The 16581-nt window shown below is 37.1% G+C and overlaps 2 protein-coding genes across 2 annotated transcripts; one reads left to right on the top strand and one right to left on the bottom strand.

Moving 5' to 3' along the window:
* Positions 1–1729: 1729 nt before the first annotated feature.
* Positions 1730–2883, bottom strand: imd (immune deficiency). Its single transcript, XM_065218043.1, has 2 exons — positions 2135–2883; positions 1730–2076 (listed from the first exon to the last, which is right to left on the bottom strand). The coding sequence occupies exons 1-2, from the start codon at positions 2792–2794 to the stop codon at positions 1924–1926; spliced, it is 813 nt and encodes a 270-aa protein (XP_065074115.1). The 5' UTR covers positions 2795–2883; the 3' UTR covers positions 1730–1923.
* A 1509-nt stretch (positions 2884–4392) lies between these two features.
* PIG-G (phosphatidylinositol glycan anchor biosynthesis class G) lies at positions 4393–16538 on the top strand. The gene is made up of 9 exons (XM_065218069.1): positions 4393–4661; positions 4726–5125; positions 5181–5369; positions 5426–5768; positions 5832–6025; positions 6088–6742; positions 15500–15638; positions 15695–16013; positions 16073–16538. Exons 1-9 carry the CDS (start codon positions 4510–4512, stop codon positions 16472–16474), a joined length of 2793 nt encoding a protein of 930 aa, XP_065074141.1. The 5' UTR covers positions 4393–4509; the 3' UTR covers positions 16475–16538.
* Positions 16539–16581: the final 43 nt, after the last annotated feature.

The following is a 16581-nucleotide window of genomic DNA, read 5'->3' as shown; positions in this document are numbered from 1 at the left end:
GTCTTGTTTTCATTGATAGCCATAGATTAGCGAAGAAATTTATTTTAAATCTACTTATCTCTTGTTCTCGAGTCTTACTTCATTTTTGCATCTTTTGTTTGACCATCTTTAAGTTTTTTGTTTACTATTTTTTTTAATAATTAACTTTATATCTTTATGAAATACTAGCTGACCCGGTAAACGACGTACTGTCTAGTTGTTTGATATATAAACCCGTCGGAGCCCAAGACGAACAAAATAAAAAATAATCCTGCAAATCCGCCAATCCGTTCTCGAGTTATAGCATGACATGCAAACACCATTTCATTTTTTTTATAGAGATAAGCACCGACGAATTTATTTTAAATCTATTTATTTCTTGTTCTCGAGTCTCGCTTAATTTTTGTATCTTTTGTTTGCCCATCTTTAGCTTTTTTACTATTTTTTTAAAATAATTAACTTCATGTCTTTATGAAATATAAGGTGATATAAGGTTAATATAGGGATTCCGAATTTTTATATCATTTATATATTATGACTTGGGATGTGCTATGAGGACACAATAATTTCGGAAACACAACTTATAGATGGAATATTGCATATTTCCTGATTATAAATACACAGCAAAAAAATAATTTTGATATCACGTCAAAGTGGATGCACTACAATCATGTCGAAAATATGGTGTAATATTACTTGCTAAAAAGGACAAAATTATCATTAATACAATGCATGAACTGACATTACGCTGCTTTTACTGCATTTGTTTATTTATGTGGTCATAAAAATTACATGAAGTTTTCGACATGATTGTAGTGCATCCACTTTGATGTGATATCAAAATAATTTTTTTGCTGTGTAGCATTTCAATTTTCATACAAAATTGTCCAATACCGGTTTTTTACGGTTGAATTGTCCATACCGAAAAACCGGTACAATCGGTGGTGGATAAGACCTGTTAAGACGCCTGACTGACAGAAATTCCAATACTGTGGACCACCGTTAATCTGAACGACACACATCTAAAAAACGAGTTTTTTTTCTTATGGTGGCCTTATTTAATGTTTTGTTTTGATTCTGCGTTCCGTTTCGCAACGTTCCATTTCGCTTTTCTCTGTTCCAGTTCGGTAAAATCTCCAACAGCCGAACTTGCCAGGTATCCAGAGCTCCTGTGAAATTTCCTTTGAACATTTAACACCTGTAAACATTTTTTTTTCACAATTTCCTTGATATTCTCCATGGAAGTATTTAGAAATCATTCCAGTTTTTCGCAGCAGAATAGCCTTGGAATTACGCCGTTTGAATTTATGTCAATGAAATTAATGTAGTAAAAAAGTTTCTTGACAGAAACTTTTGGAATGCACTCCTTTACTATGTCGCCTTTGGTGGGGACCAACCCCTAACTATATCCCTGATGACGAAGTGGTTCATTGTCGGTGGCCGTAATCTTGGAATTTCCTTGCTCAGTATAACACATTATTTCGAAGTTATAGTCGTATTTTTCTCTTATTTTATTAAAAAGTTTATAAAAAATATACATTTTGTTAAACATATTTAGAGGAAGAAAGAAAAATTCAAAAGCAGTTTTTTCGTTCAAAACCGAAATTCTGTAAATGAAAATGTGTTCACTGTGTTCCGCTTGGCAAGTAGAAAACAGTGACCACATTTTCAGCAACAGAATTTCAGTTTAAAACGTGAAAAACTGCTATTAATTTTATGCAAAATGTTCTGCGTCCCCTTTCACCTCAACATGTTGATAAACAGCCCAGATTTTACATACGAATGAGTTAACATTATTAAGGCACTTTTTTCCGTATGGAATGTCGTCGCTGATGATCTGTCGCATCATAACACTGCAATGCAACAACATATATGTTGCATGTTCTGACGACGTATGCAACACAATGGGATTTCCCTGTTTTCAGGGAAAAATCGTCTGAAATCTCAATCGACTTGATTCTGTCTTCGTTTTTTCCACAATAACTTCATGTGGTAAACCGTTTCCTTGTGTTTGTGTTCCCACAACAGTTTAACCATCTTTCCAAAAGACGGCTCATCATCATTGCGGGACCAATCCAAAATAAATTGGTAGATTCTCTAAAATAAGATCCAGCTCAAATTAATTGCTTTGATGTACACATAAAGAGTAACCTACCTCAGATAGAGTATCGTTATCACATTCAAATGCTTCAATTTGTCCTTCAGAGTATTCCAAAGTCCTCGCGAAGTGCTTCCATTCGTAACCCAAATGTCGAGATACGGTGATCATCATGTCAGTATCCAACTCGTCTTCACAATCCATCATTTGTTTTATTGTATCGGAAAGCTTTAGATTTGCCCATTTCACTGGGCCATTCATATTGCTGGGTGGCCTTGCACGATCTTCTTCGGTGTTGGGTGAGTTGAAGGTAAAGCTATTACCTATGTGCACGTTCCTGGCGTTTTTTATTTGATAAACCTGGACACCTGTTGCATTGGTTATCGATGTCTGAGGTGCTGTTAGAGCATTGTTTTGTACATTGTTTACTATGTTCTGCGTCAACGGCCCTGCCGTTGGGTTCACTGGCTGTAGTTGCAGATCTGGTGGTGTTTCCGGGACAATTGCATTCGTCTGATGACCGGATGATGATGCACTGAGGGTTAGATTGACCTCTGGCGATTCCGTGGTTGCTGCAACATTGTGCACACTACTTGCATTTTCATTCTTATCATCTTTATTGTCATTAGATCTGTCTGGTATGACTGCCGCATCGGTTTCAAGTTTAGAATTCGACTTAGTAAATATGTTCGTAAAAATGTTCTTGAACTTGGCCATTGTTGCGGTAATTTTAACAAAAGCAAAGAAACACTGCCCGACTTTGTTTCAGAAAGATATTCATTCATCGCGTAAAAAGTAAATCACTCAACAACTCACTGATTGTGTGGGGTTGTCATGCGAATAGGCCTAATGTAGGGTTGTAATTCAATAATGCGATGAGTGTATTGAACTATTTGGTTTTGTAAAGTATTGGAACTATAATAATATTTTTAGGTCATTTTTAGATCATATTATGACTTTTCTATCTACATAAATGTTTTATTAAAAACCGAACGTGAAACTAACCAGTAAATTATTAAATGTAGACGCAGCTGTTATTTGCATCGAGTACTTTTTTTTTTCATTTTTGATACGATTGTAGGATACTCGAAAAATTGTACAAAATGAAGCATAAGTTTTAAATATTCGTAACAGCTGCCATTGTTTTCAGAAAATTATGATCTTAGTTAAATTAAAAGTTGAGAAAACAGCAGAACGGGTTGTCTCATTACATAAGAAGCAATGGTGCGAAGCAAACTTTAAATGCGTTTTTCTCAGCTTGCTGATTTGTGCTACGGGACCGACATTCGAAGAGCGGCAGTATATTGCTTAAATGTTAAATTATAATTTAGCAGTATTTTCGTCGTTCAAAAGCCTTTCGGTGATTCCTTGTAGAGTCCACAAATGGTTACCACGTAGGCTATACATGCACTTCCACTTCGAATTTTCAATTACACACATCTCTGAAATTAATGCCCCATTTCACCTGAAACTGCTACTTCATATATGCTGCAGTACAACAACCGAGGAGTATCAGTTTAATTTTTGTACGTATCGTAGAAGCTTATATTTGTGCACTTAAAGTTTCGAAGTGGTTACGAGAATAAGGATCTCACAGCGAAACACCTTGAATGACACTTCCATGATGATATGATATAATTTACTTAGCTGTTCCATTTTTTTACAGCTGGTTAAATAATAAAAATCTTGACAAAAATGCTCCAAAATTGTCGCGAATAATATACGGGAAATGCCTGGGGATGAACGATCGGTTCTTTTTCATTCCTTTATTTAACGTCGGTCTCTGTTCCGCAATCTAGTGCCAATCACCGACAATCGAATGTGCAGGAAGGCAGCTTCCACACATGGGCCGGGACCAACGGCTGTACTTCCCTTCCGAAGGAAGACGTGACCAGATATTTTTATGCCTCAGAAAAATCCTATCGACATCGGCTGGTTATAAACCCAGGCCCATTGAGGTGAGAAAGTAGTCACGTTTACCACTACATCACCGGCGCTGGCAACGATAGGTTCTACGGTTAAAATCCTGAAAAAAATATGGAAAATGCCGGCTTACCTATTAACGTCAGTGGGGTAAACAAAGCGCTCAAATGTGGCCAATCGATCGATCCTCTGAAACATGATACATTGTATCCTCTTCCTCCTGCACAAACAAGAGAGTTCAAAGATTTCATTTTCCCCTTGAAGATAAAAGGTGCTGCAAAAGCACTTAGGCAGTCATCAACGGCCTGAAAAGAAAATAGATGTTTTATTGTAAAGTCATCAAAAGGGTACATCGGATTGCTGAGTTACTCACAGAAGATTGTTTGAAAACATATCGGATGACAGTTCTCGCACAGCCGACAACAACATAGCAGAATAACACGAACTTGGCGATTTTCAAATATACTTTCATCATTCCTAAAATGTAAAAATGATCAGAATTTATCAAAATGATAGTTAGAATCAAATACGTTACCGTGTACCTTTTCTTGGTTTTCGTGTTTTCGCTTGTTCTGTTTTGTTATGGATTTTTCCCTCTGTCCTTTTCACCATCTACCAAATCCAGTATTACCGATCTACCGGGATCGTTGGACAATGTCAAGTAAGCTTGTACCTTGTAATAATTGTTAATTGGACGACAATGTTGAACTAAATCATGTTTTAAGGCTCAACCCAGAAACATACAAGCCACGGAACTCCCGTGCCGTGCTCATGGTGATAGATGCGCTTCGAATGGATTTCATTGCCAATAAGGAAAGCATGCCATTTTTAAATAAACTGATTGAAGATGGATTTGCCTGCCAGTATCAGCTACAAGTTCATCCACCCACCGTGACAATGCCCCGAATCAAAGCAATGACCTCAGGTGCTATTCCAAGCTTCCTGGATGTAATATTGAATCTGGGAAGTCCACAGATGACTTTAGATACCTTTCTATACCAAATGGTACACCAACAGCGGCGTTTAGTGTTTTACGGAGATAACACTTGGACTAACATGTTTCCGGATATGTTTCTAAGGAAAGGAGAAAATGTGGATTCACTGTATGTGAACGATTTCTACGAGGTAATGTAAATTAGCTTCAATTGACATCAGATTGTTATCGTTGCATTTTTTTAAGGGCGACAGAAACATAACTTCAAAAATGCGGTCTGAATTCCGCAAGTACGACTGGAAGATGATGGTTTTGCATTTTCTTGGTTTGGATCATATCGGTCATGTAGAAGGGCCATTCAGTGATAAAGTACCGGGAAAACTGAAGGAGATGGACAGTATCGTTAAGGAAATCCATGGAGCTATGGAAATATGGGTATGTTTTCGTTCATAATCTATCGAAATTGTTCTTTACAACATCTTTCACTACAGAATGAAAAATTTCACTCCAAATCTTTACTGGTCATCACTGGAGACCATGGAATGCGTGACTCGGGAGGACATGGAGGATCGACACACCCGGAAACAAATGTACCACTCATAATACTGGGCAACAATTGCACACAAAGCACTAAAACATATCTACAAATTGACATGGCTCCCACTTTTGCTGTGCTCATGGGTGTAGCCATTCCATTTTCATCTATAGGATCGCTTATCGATCCAGTCCTCAATAATGTTCCTCATGTAGACCGATTGTACGCCCACTACTACAACACCAAAAGAATGATTGAAAAATCACAAGTATTCTACGGAAGTAGACTCAAAGAACAGGGTTAGTGTGACATATGCGGAAGTGATTGATAATATATCTAGTAAAATTATCTATGGCTTTCAGAATTTTTCGTTCAGTACAAAGAAGCCAAGCTTCTCCATACCATGTATTTGGAGCACCAGGATGACATGACAATACTACAAAAAGCTATAGAGAAATATACGATTGCCAGCCGAAACTTGTCGAGGCTTCTCATCAAAAACTACATACGCTATGACATGCTTAGCATTGCAATTGGTATTTTACTAAGCGTAACGGTATGTACATCTACTACTTACAATACACCTACTACATATTTATGAATAATTTTTTTTTACAGACCACCGTTTTAACTGCTCTACTGTCTTTGATACCTCATCAAACCGAACAAATCCATCTTTATCCTAAGTTCACCAAATGGATAGTTCTTGTTACTATTGGTCTAATTGGCAAATACTATCTCCAAACGTTCGGCGAAATAGAATCAAGTTTGCTCCAAAACAGCTTCATCTGCCATGCGTTATTGGTACTAACATGCACAATCTTCGTAATTAATTGGAGCCTTCTGGATGGATTTCTTCCTTTACTAGATAAAAACAATCATCTAACGAAACTTAGTTTACCTGGTGGACTGCTGCTGTTTGGCACCATTTTCCATATGCTATCATTATCAAGTAGCTCTTTTATCGAGGAAGAACATCAACTTTGGTACTATTTCAACAATTCGTTATTCCTTTTGATAACACTGATCGAACTAAGGATAATGAATCGAACGATAGGACAGATCGACAATGCCAAAACCAACGAGATGCTGTTGTCGCACTGCCGGCGCGAAAGGGGCGAGTTCTGCATCAGTGCAATGCTGTTTTTCGTTGGCCATATCATGCTTCGCCGTTGGAACCAAACGGGCGATAAATGGCAGCATATTGCAGACGTCGGAGATTGGCTTGGAAAGCAGGAGAATAACTTCTGGTTGAGTTTAATGTTGTTTTTCGGTAAGTACCCACAGACAAAGAGGTAAGACTTCTTCTTATTCTTCTGGCTACTGATGTGTCTCAACTGGAACTTTACGGCAGTTTTCAACTTAGTATTCTTTGAGCATTTCCACATTTAGGTAATGGATCAATTTGTCATGCAGTTTTGGCGTGATTGTTAACCAGCTATTTAAAAAGAAATTACTTTTTTTTTTTATAAAAACCACACATTTTGGCTGCTTTTCTCATGATTCTAGAAGAGAAATCTCAAAATATTGTGTCATTCAATAATAACGTAAGCACATTTTGGGGATTTTCGAACTTGATCATCCAACCTACCTCCCTTAATTTATCTAACAGTCTACGTAGGTGGATAGCCCCCTAGAGGTCATGCATTGATTGTGTCACGCTATATCGAGGAAAAAAGTGTCCCCACTCTCCTCTTTTGTCAGTTTTTTTCCTATAAGGGGCTGTTCATTAACTACGTGACGGCGCCGGTGGTGTAGTGGTAAGCGTGATTACCTCTCACCCCAGCAGGCCTGGGTTCAATCCCAGTCGGCGCCGCCGGGATGTTCTGAGGCATAACATCTCTGATCACGCCTTCCTTTGGATGGGAAGTAAAGCCGTTGGTCCCCGGTTCATGAGTTGATGGGTCGATAGGTAGGGTCCAGGTGTGGGAGCTGCCTTCCTGGCACGTCGGTAGCATTGGTGCTCAGCACGGAAAACAAGATCGACGGAAAAAACAAACCAAAGGAAAAAAAATTAACTACGTAGGCAGTTTTTTTGGGATTCTCCCCTTCTCCCTGCGTAGACAATTGTCCATACACAAATTTTAAAATTTGTATGGTGCGTGGATAATTGTCAACACCCCCCCTAAACTGTCTACGAAGTTTATGAACAGCCCCTAATTCGTATCTTACACATAAACAATATGATCATAACATCTAATGATTTCATAATTCCGAAAAAGATTTTTTTATCTGGAATGAGCACCTATTTCGTATTTCGTTTTTAGTATTATTATTATTATTTTTATTCATTAAAACAAATATACGTCAGATCCAGTCTACTGCATATAATCTCATATCAGTCCCATATGGAAAAAGTAGGCATTGAGAAAATGGCAGTTGAAGTTATGAAGTCCAACTCCCATGTAAATATTTGAAAAATCATTGTAAATTAATTTATATTTTATTCAAGAGGAAACCATTTACTATAAAGCTTGCATGTTTGGTTATATCAGCGAAAAATATGGCTATCCAAAAAGCAGAACCCTAACTTGACCTCCGGACGATCGAATTTTAGGATGGGACTGATATGCGATTACTTTGCTTGATGTTGTTTTCACATTTTGCATGATCAAAGTCCGCAGTTTTATCACGCAATATGAAAGTAGATGCCAATTGATAGTGGATAAAACCAAAGACATCATATCAAGAAGACTGGTAACTTTGCCAGAATCCAAGCGACAGATACAATAGCGCTGCGCTTGAGTGAAGGTGGAAGCAACGCATAGAAAAATGAGCAAATACACAAACCTTTCTTCTGAGGATGTAATCTTTGCTATCAAATTCGTTCGAAGCATTTACCTTTGAGCGGCAGATGACGCGATTGTACCTGTCTCATAGCGTCATTACAACACAGAAACCACCATCAAGATAGCGCTATAACATGTTATAACTCTGTAGTCTGAACGTACTATAACGATGTTATCTTAAAATTGACGAAAATCCATATGGAACTAATATGCGATTATAGGCATTCTACACGGTACAACATTGCGTGCTCTCAACTTAGTGTTCTAGATGCACTTCCACGGTTATTAATTGAGAGCTTTCGATGCCTGTACCATTTGTACATTAGTATCAGAGTTGCGGTCTATCACTATCTCGATCGTCAAACAGCTGATGGTAGTAACGCTTGGTACATTCCTATTAATGCGCTCGTCGAAGCTCTCTCCATGACCGTCCATCAAGTTGACGTAAGTCGTAGTAAAAAGCAACTGGTGAATGTCGTCTTCGGTGGTGATCCATCACCGATCTGGTCATTCCCGACAATCACGACACACATATCTGTGCTCGTTTTGAAGCAGTTGCTGTTTTGCTTGCTTATGTGAGTGTGTTGGTGAGTGAGCCCAAAAGCTTCCGTTTAATTTTGCCAGCTTTGTTTGTAACTCACACAATCGCGCGTGCCGAGACGAACTTGGAATGCGTAGGCATTGTTTTAATTTTCTTCTGTTGTTTTGCTTTTTCTCATCATAGTACTGCAGAAGTCTTCACTGTTTTCGTTGTGCTTTACATCATCAGCAGCGAGTGTTACGTTTTGCCTGTGAGCAGCGACCATTACTGGTGATTGTTGTTTGCCATGGTTCTACCTCTCACTGCGTGACAAAACGTTTCTTTGAGCGATAGTCGGTTGATGCGTTGACGAGTGTCGAGTGAATGTCATGATATTTTGCATCACTGATTATTATAATTGTGTGGCAAGTACAATCATACTCTCTTACCCGACAAAAATTCCTAGACCGCATCGGGAATCGAACCCAGCCACCTCCAGCATACCATCACGGAGGAATAAACGTGCTGACTGAGCTATCAGTGCTCAGGCTGTCAGTGACCTCGTTTACTTCCCAGACTTTCACGAATGATGTACGCGGATGGCTAAATGACTCATTGAACCTGACTGTTTGCTCACTGCTCACCTAAGAAGTTTGGAGCGTAGTTTTGGACAATTCTGTTGATTGGAATGGATAGAGAAGCAAGCAGAATATAAATGTAATTAAAAAAACACGTCATATGTGTGCGTGACGCTGAGAAAATGCTAATACAAGCACGGATGCTGCTTAGATTGACGAGAAAACGTAAATTACCTTATTTAAACAAAGTTGCCGAGGGCAGAGCTTACACATGCCTTTTTATAATGGGTCTGATTTGGGATTCTATTCTGAACTGTTGAGCGCCCATTACACATGTCAATATATTGACAATAAATTGACATACTGACAATATTATTGAAAAGGTGATATTGATGATGATGATTGATGACAAGTATTGACGAAAAGCTGATTTTCATTTCACTTTGTCAATACTCAGAATATATTGACAAAAAAAAACAGTCAATTCTATCAATATCATCAATATACGAATATTGACAACATCAATGGCAATACGTTTGAAGCCTTTTAACCTCAATGTATTAAAGTCAATATTACTTTTCTTAATTTCCCCACACAAGAAACATGGATCAGCGGGTCAAAAGAGAAACGTCGTTACTGAACCTATGCACTGAAAAAAGTTTTCATATAGTTTTCATTGGAAACGCACATGATATTTTTCCAATAACAAAATTAATGATTTTTATCTGAAATTCAAATAACGTTCATACGATCACATGAATTGTATATGACAAATCACATAAACTTCATTGGACACATAAGGTTCATGTGATTTTGTGATACGATTCCCAATTATGAGATCACATGAAAGTTAAGTGAAATTCTAATGGATATTTTCCATTGGAAATGTGATTTATTTTTCGAGTGTGGAAAATACTAACTACACACTGAATTCGGATAACCTGAGTCGGTAAAATTTTACCCGGTTTTTGAACTACTGAAAAAGTCGGTAACATTTCAAATTACCATCACTCGTAAGAAATCAATAAAATCGACACATTACCATTGAACGGTTTTAAATAGGTCCGTACAATTTCGTAATAAATTTCAAAATTGTTGAATTGGTTGGTACTAGAGTCGGTGTATAATGAGTCACGCCAAGAGTGAAGCCAAGTCTACCTATTGAACTGTCAAACCGGCTACCTATCGTGCAAAGTAAACAAACATTACGATGCTATGAAAGGTCCACGAAAGGTATTGCAATAAAATATAAAATATAATCAAAGAAATGATCATAAACACGCAGTGATCATTAAATTGTCATGGGATACGTTTGGTAGCGATCATTAATGAGAATTTCTACTACTTTTTGTTGAGATGATTGGACAAAATCACTGATATAATGATTTACAACAGCCGCTATTTTTTTTGCTCGCTGGAAGTCATTTGAAGTTGATGTAGCAGTCCTCTGTTGCCAAGTGAAAAGAAATGGAATCTTTCGAATACCGTGATGCGAGTTCAACTGTTTTTCTCTTGGCGTGACTCATTATATACCGACTCTAGTTGGTACTAGAAATACTCAGAGGAAGAGATGGGCGGAGAAAATGTATTGAGCCAAATGAACTGTCAAAATCTGAGCCAATCGAACATTCCTATTAGAATTTTTCCGAGGATTTCTTATTCTTTCTAGAATAAATTTGAAAGTATTGCAATCGAACAGAAATTAAATCCCCTTTATGTTTTGTGTGCTTCTCAAATTCAACTAGGTTTTGGAACCAAAAACAATACAAAATGATCTTCGTTGGTTAATGAATGGCACCAAGAAATGTGCAAAATATTGCGATGCAATCAATTATTATTTTGCATGTAAATCGAATCAAAAATAAAAGTCATTTGAAATGCTAGCTTCTAGCAAGGGTTGCAAGATAATTTAGGAACAAATCCTTGCTGCCGTATTGTATTTTGTTTTCTCCGCCTATCACACCCTCTGAGTATTTCTAGTTGGTACTATCCTTTCACTCCACTGAAAGTTCCAATAAGAAACTGTCAATGTTTGTTAGAAGAGGTGATTTCTCGACGGTTCCGTCAACGCCAATATCAAATGTTGTAACTTTTTGACAGAACACAGAAAATACACAGGACAACATGATAACAAATTAATGGAATTGAATCAAATCGATTGTCGACTGCGTGGAATTACCACTCGTGTTGAATAACCCACGTTCATGCACACAAACAACGAAAATTGTATTAATAAAAATAATGCATTTTCAAATTCAAAGTTTCCCAAAATTTGTAGATTCAACAGCAAAAAGATTCAAAATAAAAGTTAGTTTTTTTAATTGAAAGTTTTTCTTTTACTTTTGATTCGTGGTTTTAAAAGTACATATTTTTAAAACAAAAGTTGTTAAACTGTCAAAAGTACCCCTCTACGATGTTTTTACTGGCTGCACTGACATCTCATATGCCGCCTTTTCTCAGGGGGAACGACACTTCAGGATTATCCCATTTTTACCCAAACCTCTCATAAAATTTTCAACGTGCACAAAATTTAAATCCATCCTATCTATTCTTTCTATTCCCAACTTATCCCTTCTGCATGCACACAAATTGTCAAGCAAGCCGTGCAGTTTTTCGAAGTTTTCAGGTAGACCGCGAAGCATTCTGCCAGTTACTGTCAGTTTTCAACAATCTCCACAACAAACACCACGTATGTCAGTTGGCCATAATCGGTCGCGGGGGCAAACACATCAAGTGCATCACGGAAAAGACGGCAACGCACATCCATTTCCCGGACTCAAACCGATCGAATTCGACGGATAAGAGCCCAGGTGTCTCTTTGTTGTAGCATGGAAGTTGCCGAACAGGCACGAAGCAACTGTTGATTTCGTTCGAACAGCTGATTCTAGGCCCGCGAAAAGCATCACCAATAAAACCCCCTACGACAAACAGGTGAAAAAGGAATTCAGGCCATTTTTTCCACTCGGCCCGCTGCTGTTGGTTAAGGATTCGGAGAATAAAGAGCTAATGGCAAAGGAAAACACTCACCGGCTAATGGAGTTTCTGTTCGAGAATTTTGCGAATCAAAATCCGTCAGCTGAGAATATTAACCGGATCCTAGTGATCCATCGCCACCACCCGTTCCTCCTACAGTACGGTTTCGACCTATTCGGTACGGAACCGTTTTCTGCACTTGAGCTGTGAGCTTTGGTTAATATTGTTGGGCGGTGACCATTAATTACGTAACCATAAAAATAAATATGTTCGACCCCCCCCCCCTTTGGATCAAAACGTAACACTGAAAATGATCCCCCTCTATTTATTGCGTGACGCTCTAAAAGCCACCAATTTTTTTTTTTATTTTGTTATGCCTGTTTTATTTCTAGGTAATTATATTATTAATTTTCAAAATAAAAACAAAATATCAGCGTACCTGCTTTTCAAAGTTTAAGAATAGCAAAAAACTCAAGATATAAAAATAAAAACTTATGCATTTTGCAAGCATGACGTTTTTTTACCTGTATTTTCAAACTTTACAATCATTACTCCTCCTCCCCTATGTAATAATTCGTAACGATATAGGTGACCCCCTCTACCCCTATAAGCGTTACGTAATTTATGGACGCTGCATTCCAGCTAATTTTTATCTTCTTTTTACACCTATCCTCTTCGCGTTCAGACTCGTATCCCTCTGAAACTTTTTAACACCCCTCACATCACATCCATTCCCAGATCTATTCCCATCTATTTTTTCTATCCCTGCTCTATTTTCGTCAACATGACACACTCAAAAAAATCCCATCAATTATGTTTTTCCCTGGAAATCCCAAGTAATTACTAGACTGAAAAATACATCCAATTGAGTGTCGTTCCCCCTGCCTTTTCTGCTAGTCTGGCCGCTGTGAACATGAAATCCAGCTTTGAAGTTACAACAAGAGTCAGGATTTTTCTGTGGGATACCAGACACTGAAGTTTTCTCAGTTGGATATTCCGACATTATTTGCTGCTATGTAGAGACCCACGTGAAATTGGCATTCCAAATGGTAAGTACACTATTTTCATTGTTATTGTTATTGGATTTTTAGATTCTTTTTTTTTATCAGACTATGGAATCTACCAGGAAGAAGTCGCGACAGTTTTCGGTATCGACCTTATCAAATTCCTGTTGGAGAAGGATCAAGCCCTACTGGATAATAACGAAAAAGGTAAATTAAACTTTGATCGGGAGAAGGACGAGAACCCGCTGCCCGTAAAACCCGTCACCAGTTGGTACTTTATGAAGCTGCGGCATAGGATTTACAGATTACGAAATGGTAAACAATATCAAGCTTGCCTTGCCAGTGTCCGGATTTTGTGTTCCTTCACTCGACCTTTACTTGACGGGATGTGAATATGTGTCTCTTCGTGAATCTCATTGCATAACGCTTGTAAAGGAAATGGATAATAAATGTATTTTAATCTTTTTTTCTTATATCTGATAACCTTAAATTATATATTATTTAGAATTTAAAATGAATAAAGGTGTTATTACGGTGAAAATGTGTATTTTTTATTTCAAAATGTTACTCTTCGTTTTAACTATATCACATTTTCAAATCAAAACATCGTCTAGAATTGAAAAGAACCTGATTTTAATTCTATCACTGCCGTGTTTTCAATTTGACAGTAATACAATTTATTTTGAAAGCTTTAACTTTTAAAAGTATAGAGCGAACAATTTTTGATTTAACAGTTGGCTGACTTTTGTTTTGAAAGTCAACCGCTTTCTACCAAAAAGAACCAATGCGAACTTTTAATTCTATCAATGATTTTTTTAATTTTAGCAACGATTTTTCTTTGTGTGTGGTATGCAGTTTCCCATAAATAAACTATTATGCTAATGTTTTGGTAAACATTCCTAAAGGAAAAACTTGCATATATTATTGAATTTGCGTTACGTGTAGGCATGTGAAACGCAGATAGTATTTATTTTATTTTAAAGTAAAAAAAAACAAAATTACATGATTATGCTTGTGATTTTGTAGAAAATGAACATCGATATAGACGAAGCCTGGGTAGTGATTGGCGACTGTAAAAGGATACTTTTTTATTTAGTTTGATATCCATTTTATATCACACACGAAGATTTAAACAAAATGCCAACACTGCATGCGTGAAGGTGCATTGTGAGTCAGTCGGTCTAAATGACGTACGTTCTCCCTCCTCTTGGGTATATAGGGGAAGAATATTGAGAAAGTGAAATGAAAATCAGTTTTCAACGATACTCGTCATCAAACCATCGTCATCAATATTATCTTTCAATAATATTGTCAGTATGTCAATCTATTGTAAATATATTGACCTGTGTAACAAACGCTTTAGTGTATTGTCATTAATGTTGTCAATATTTATATATTGATTATATTGTAAGGAAAATTGACAATACGATGTTTGTCAATATATTGACATATGTAATGGGCGCTTTGAGGTGTGCTGCTGCCGTCTTCTTCGTTCGATCTCACTTGGCCATTGACGCGAAGGGGAATTATTGACAATAATATTGATGATGTGATTACAGAATTATTGTCAATATTGATGTATTGACGTCAATATAGAATGTATTGACCATACGATTATTGCCAAATCGTGTAGGGTCCACTTTAGGCTGGTTGACAAGGATGAAGACACAACTCATGTTTTCGATGCTAACCTTGCAGAACAAGCAATTCATTTCAAAATTTGAAACACTAGGAATCAACGACTATAACACATTGAACCAAGGTGAAATACACTTAAATTAAATGTGATTATGTATTTGAATATTCGGTCAAATATCGAGATTTTGGCTAGCAAAATTTCGCTAAAACATTTTGTCGGTCACTTTCTTAGAATATAAAAGGTCGAACAAAAATTGAAATGTAAACACTGAATACCCGGCCGTATAGCACTAATCGGTGCAACTCTAGTCTATACATTTACAAACTTTCATAATGTTTGCTATTAGAGTATGATAATAACAGAGGTGATACCAACAATTACTTGTTACTTACCATTTTCATACCAGGTTTGAGCCCCTGGTGAAGCCTCTATCAAAAGCAAATTATAATACATTTTAATTAAAATTTCCTGTTCCGCCGCTCATATGTTATAATTGTCTTAACGTTTCATATTTATCTATTTTCCAGGATTATGCTACCTTTTACTTTCCATCGTTCGATTCTGCGGATTTCTAACTGGAATCCTGAGTATGACGGCCAGTATTCTAATCTATTACTACAGGCTCATGACAGGAATTGTTAGGCTGTGGGACATTGTTCCGACGAAGTAATGTATTTTTAGACAATCATGTTGCATCATATCTTATTCCCGTCTGTTTTCAGGACAAACATATGCCTCATCATTTTCTGGATCAACCTACTGGAAATATTGCTAATAGGCTTTCTACCAAAACTGTATCGAACTGTGATGGGCAAACCAGGACCAAAATCTAGTCAAATGTTAGTCAATGTCATATGCGTAACGTTGCTGCTCTCTGCACTAATTCATAAGCCACATAACGTTATTTTAGTAGCGTCAATCGTGTCTTCTAGTCGTTATTTAGTTGAGAGAATAGATCACATAGCGGAAAGTAAAACGGAAAACTTGCTGCTAAAGATTGTTACTCACGTGTGGATGGGAAAGCTGTTCTATTTTTATCAGGTAATGTATAACATTCCTGTAATAAATCGATATCAATTCTGACAGAATTAAAATTTCAGGGTAATTCCAATAATTTGGCAACCGTTGATCTCAATGCAGGATATGTTGGCTTGAGCAGTTTCAACTTTACTCGTGTTGGATTGTTCCTCACGCTCAACACATTCAACGGTCAAATTCTTAGTTATCTCATGCTGGTGTATCATCTGATGAATGGAATTCTGCGAGAACCAACTATTAAATCCATTGCAGTTGAGCAAAGTAGAATAATTGTAAAGCAATCTTCGCTTAAACTACTGAGTCTATTACTAATGGCTCCACTAACGTTCTATTTAATAATAGTGACATTGATGCGAAATCACATCTTTGTATGGACCGTTTTCTCGCCAAAAATCATCTACGACTGCTTCTATACTGTGTTAGTCTTGATTCAGATAATAGTGCTCAATTTTATGTTCAAGTAACTTAATTAATGTGATGCAATAAAAGGAATAGTTCGGATCAATGGAACAACGCCAACTTGCGGTATCAAATAGAACCAGCTGTTGCTTTAATCAAAATGATGTTGTTT

The sequence above is a fragment of the Ochlerotatus camptorhynchus genome, unplaced genomic scaffold, assembly GCF_037179485.1.
Source record: "Ochlerotatus camptorhynchus isolate MF236.1 unplaced genomic scaffold, CSIRO-AGI_Acam_v1.1 ptg000083l, whole genome shotgun sequence".
NCBI lineage: Eukaryota > Metazoa > Arthropoda > Insecta > Diptera > Culicidae > Ochlerotatus > Ochlerotatus camptorhynchus.
Note: the sequence above shows the minus strand (reverse complement) of the source record. Positions and strands in the feature narration are given on the sequence as shown.

What these genes read in the sequence shown, in the direction of transcription:
- imd (XM_065218043.1), bottom strand. Translation starts at nt 2,794, where the DNA reads ATGGCCAAGTTCAAGAACATTTTTACGAACATATTTACTAAGTCGAAT. An exon ending in ATAACGATACTCTATCTGAG is followed by an intron (nt 2,077 to 2,134) that starts GTAGGTTACTCT and finishes ATCTTATTTTAG; the next exon opens with AGAATCTACCAATTTATTTT.
- PIG-G (XM_065218069.1), top strand. Translation starts at nt 4,510, where the DNA reads ATGATAGTTAGAATCAAATACGTTACCGTGTACCTTTTCTTGGTTTTC. An exon ending in GAGTTTAATGTTGTTTTTCG is followed by an intron (nt 6,743 to 15,499) that starts GTAAGTACCCAC and finishes TCTATTTTCCAG; the next exon opens with GATTATGCTACCTTTTACTT. An exon ending in TGGGACATTGTTCCGACGAA is followed by an intron (nt 15,639 to 15,694) that starts GTAATGTATTTT and finishes GTCTGTTTTCAG; the next exon opens with GACAAACATATGCCTCATCA.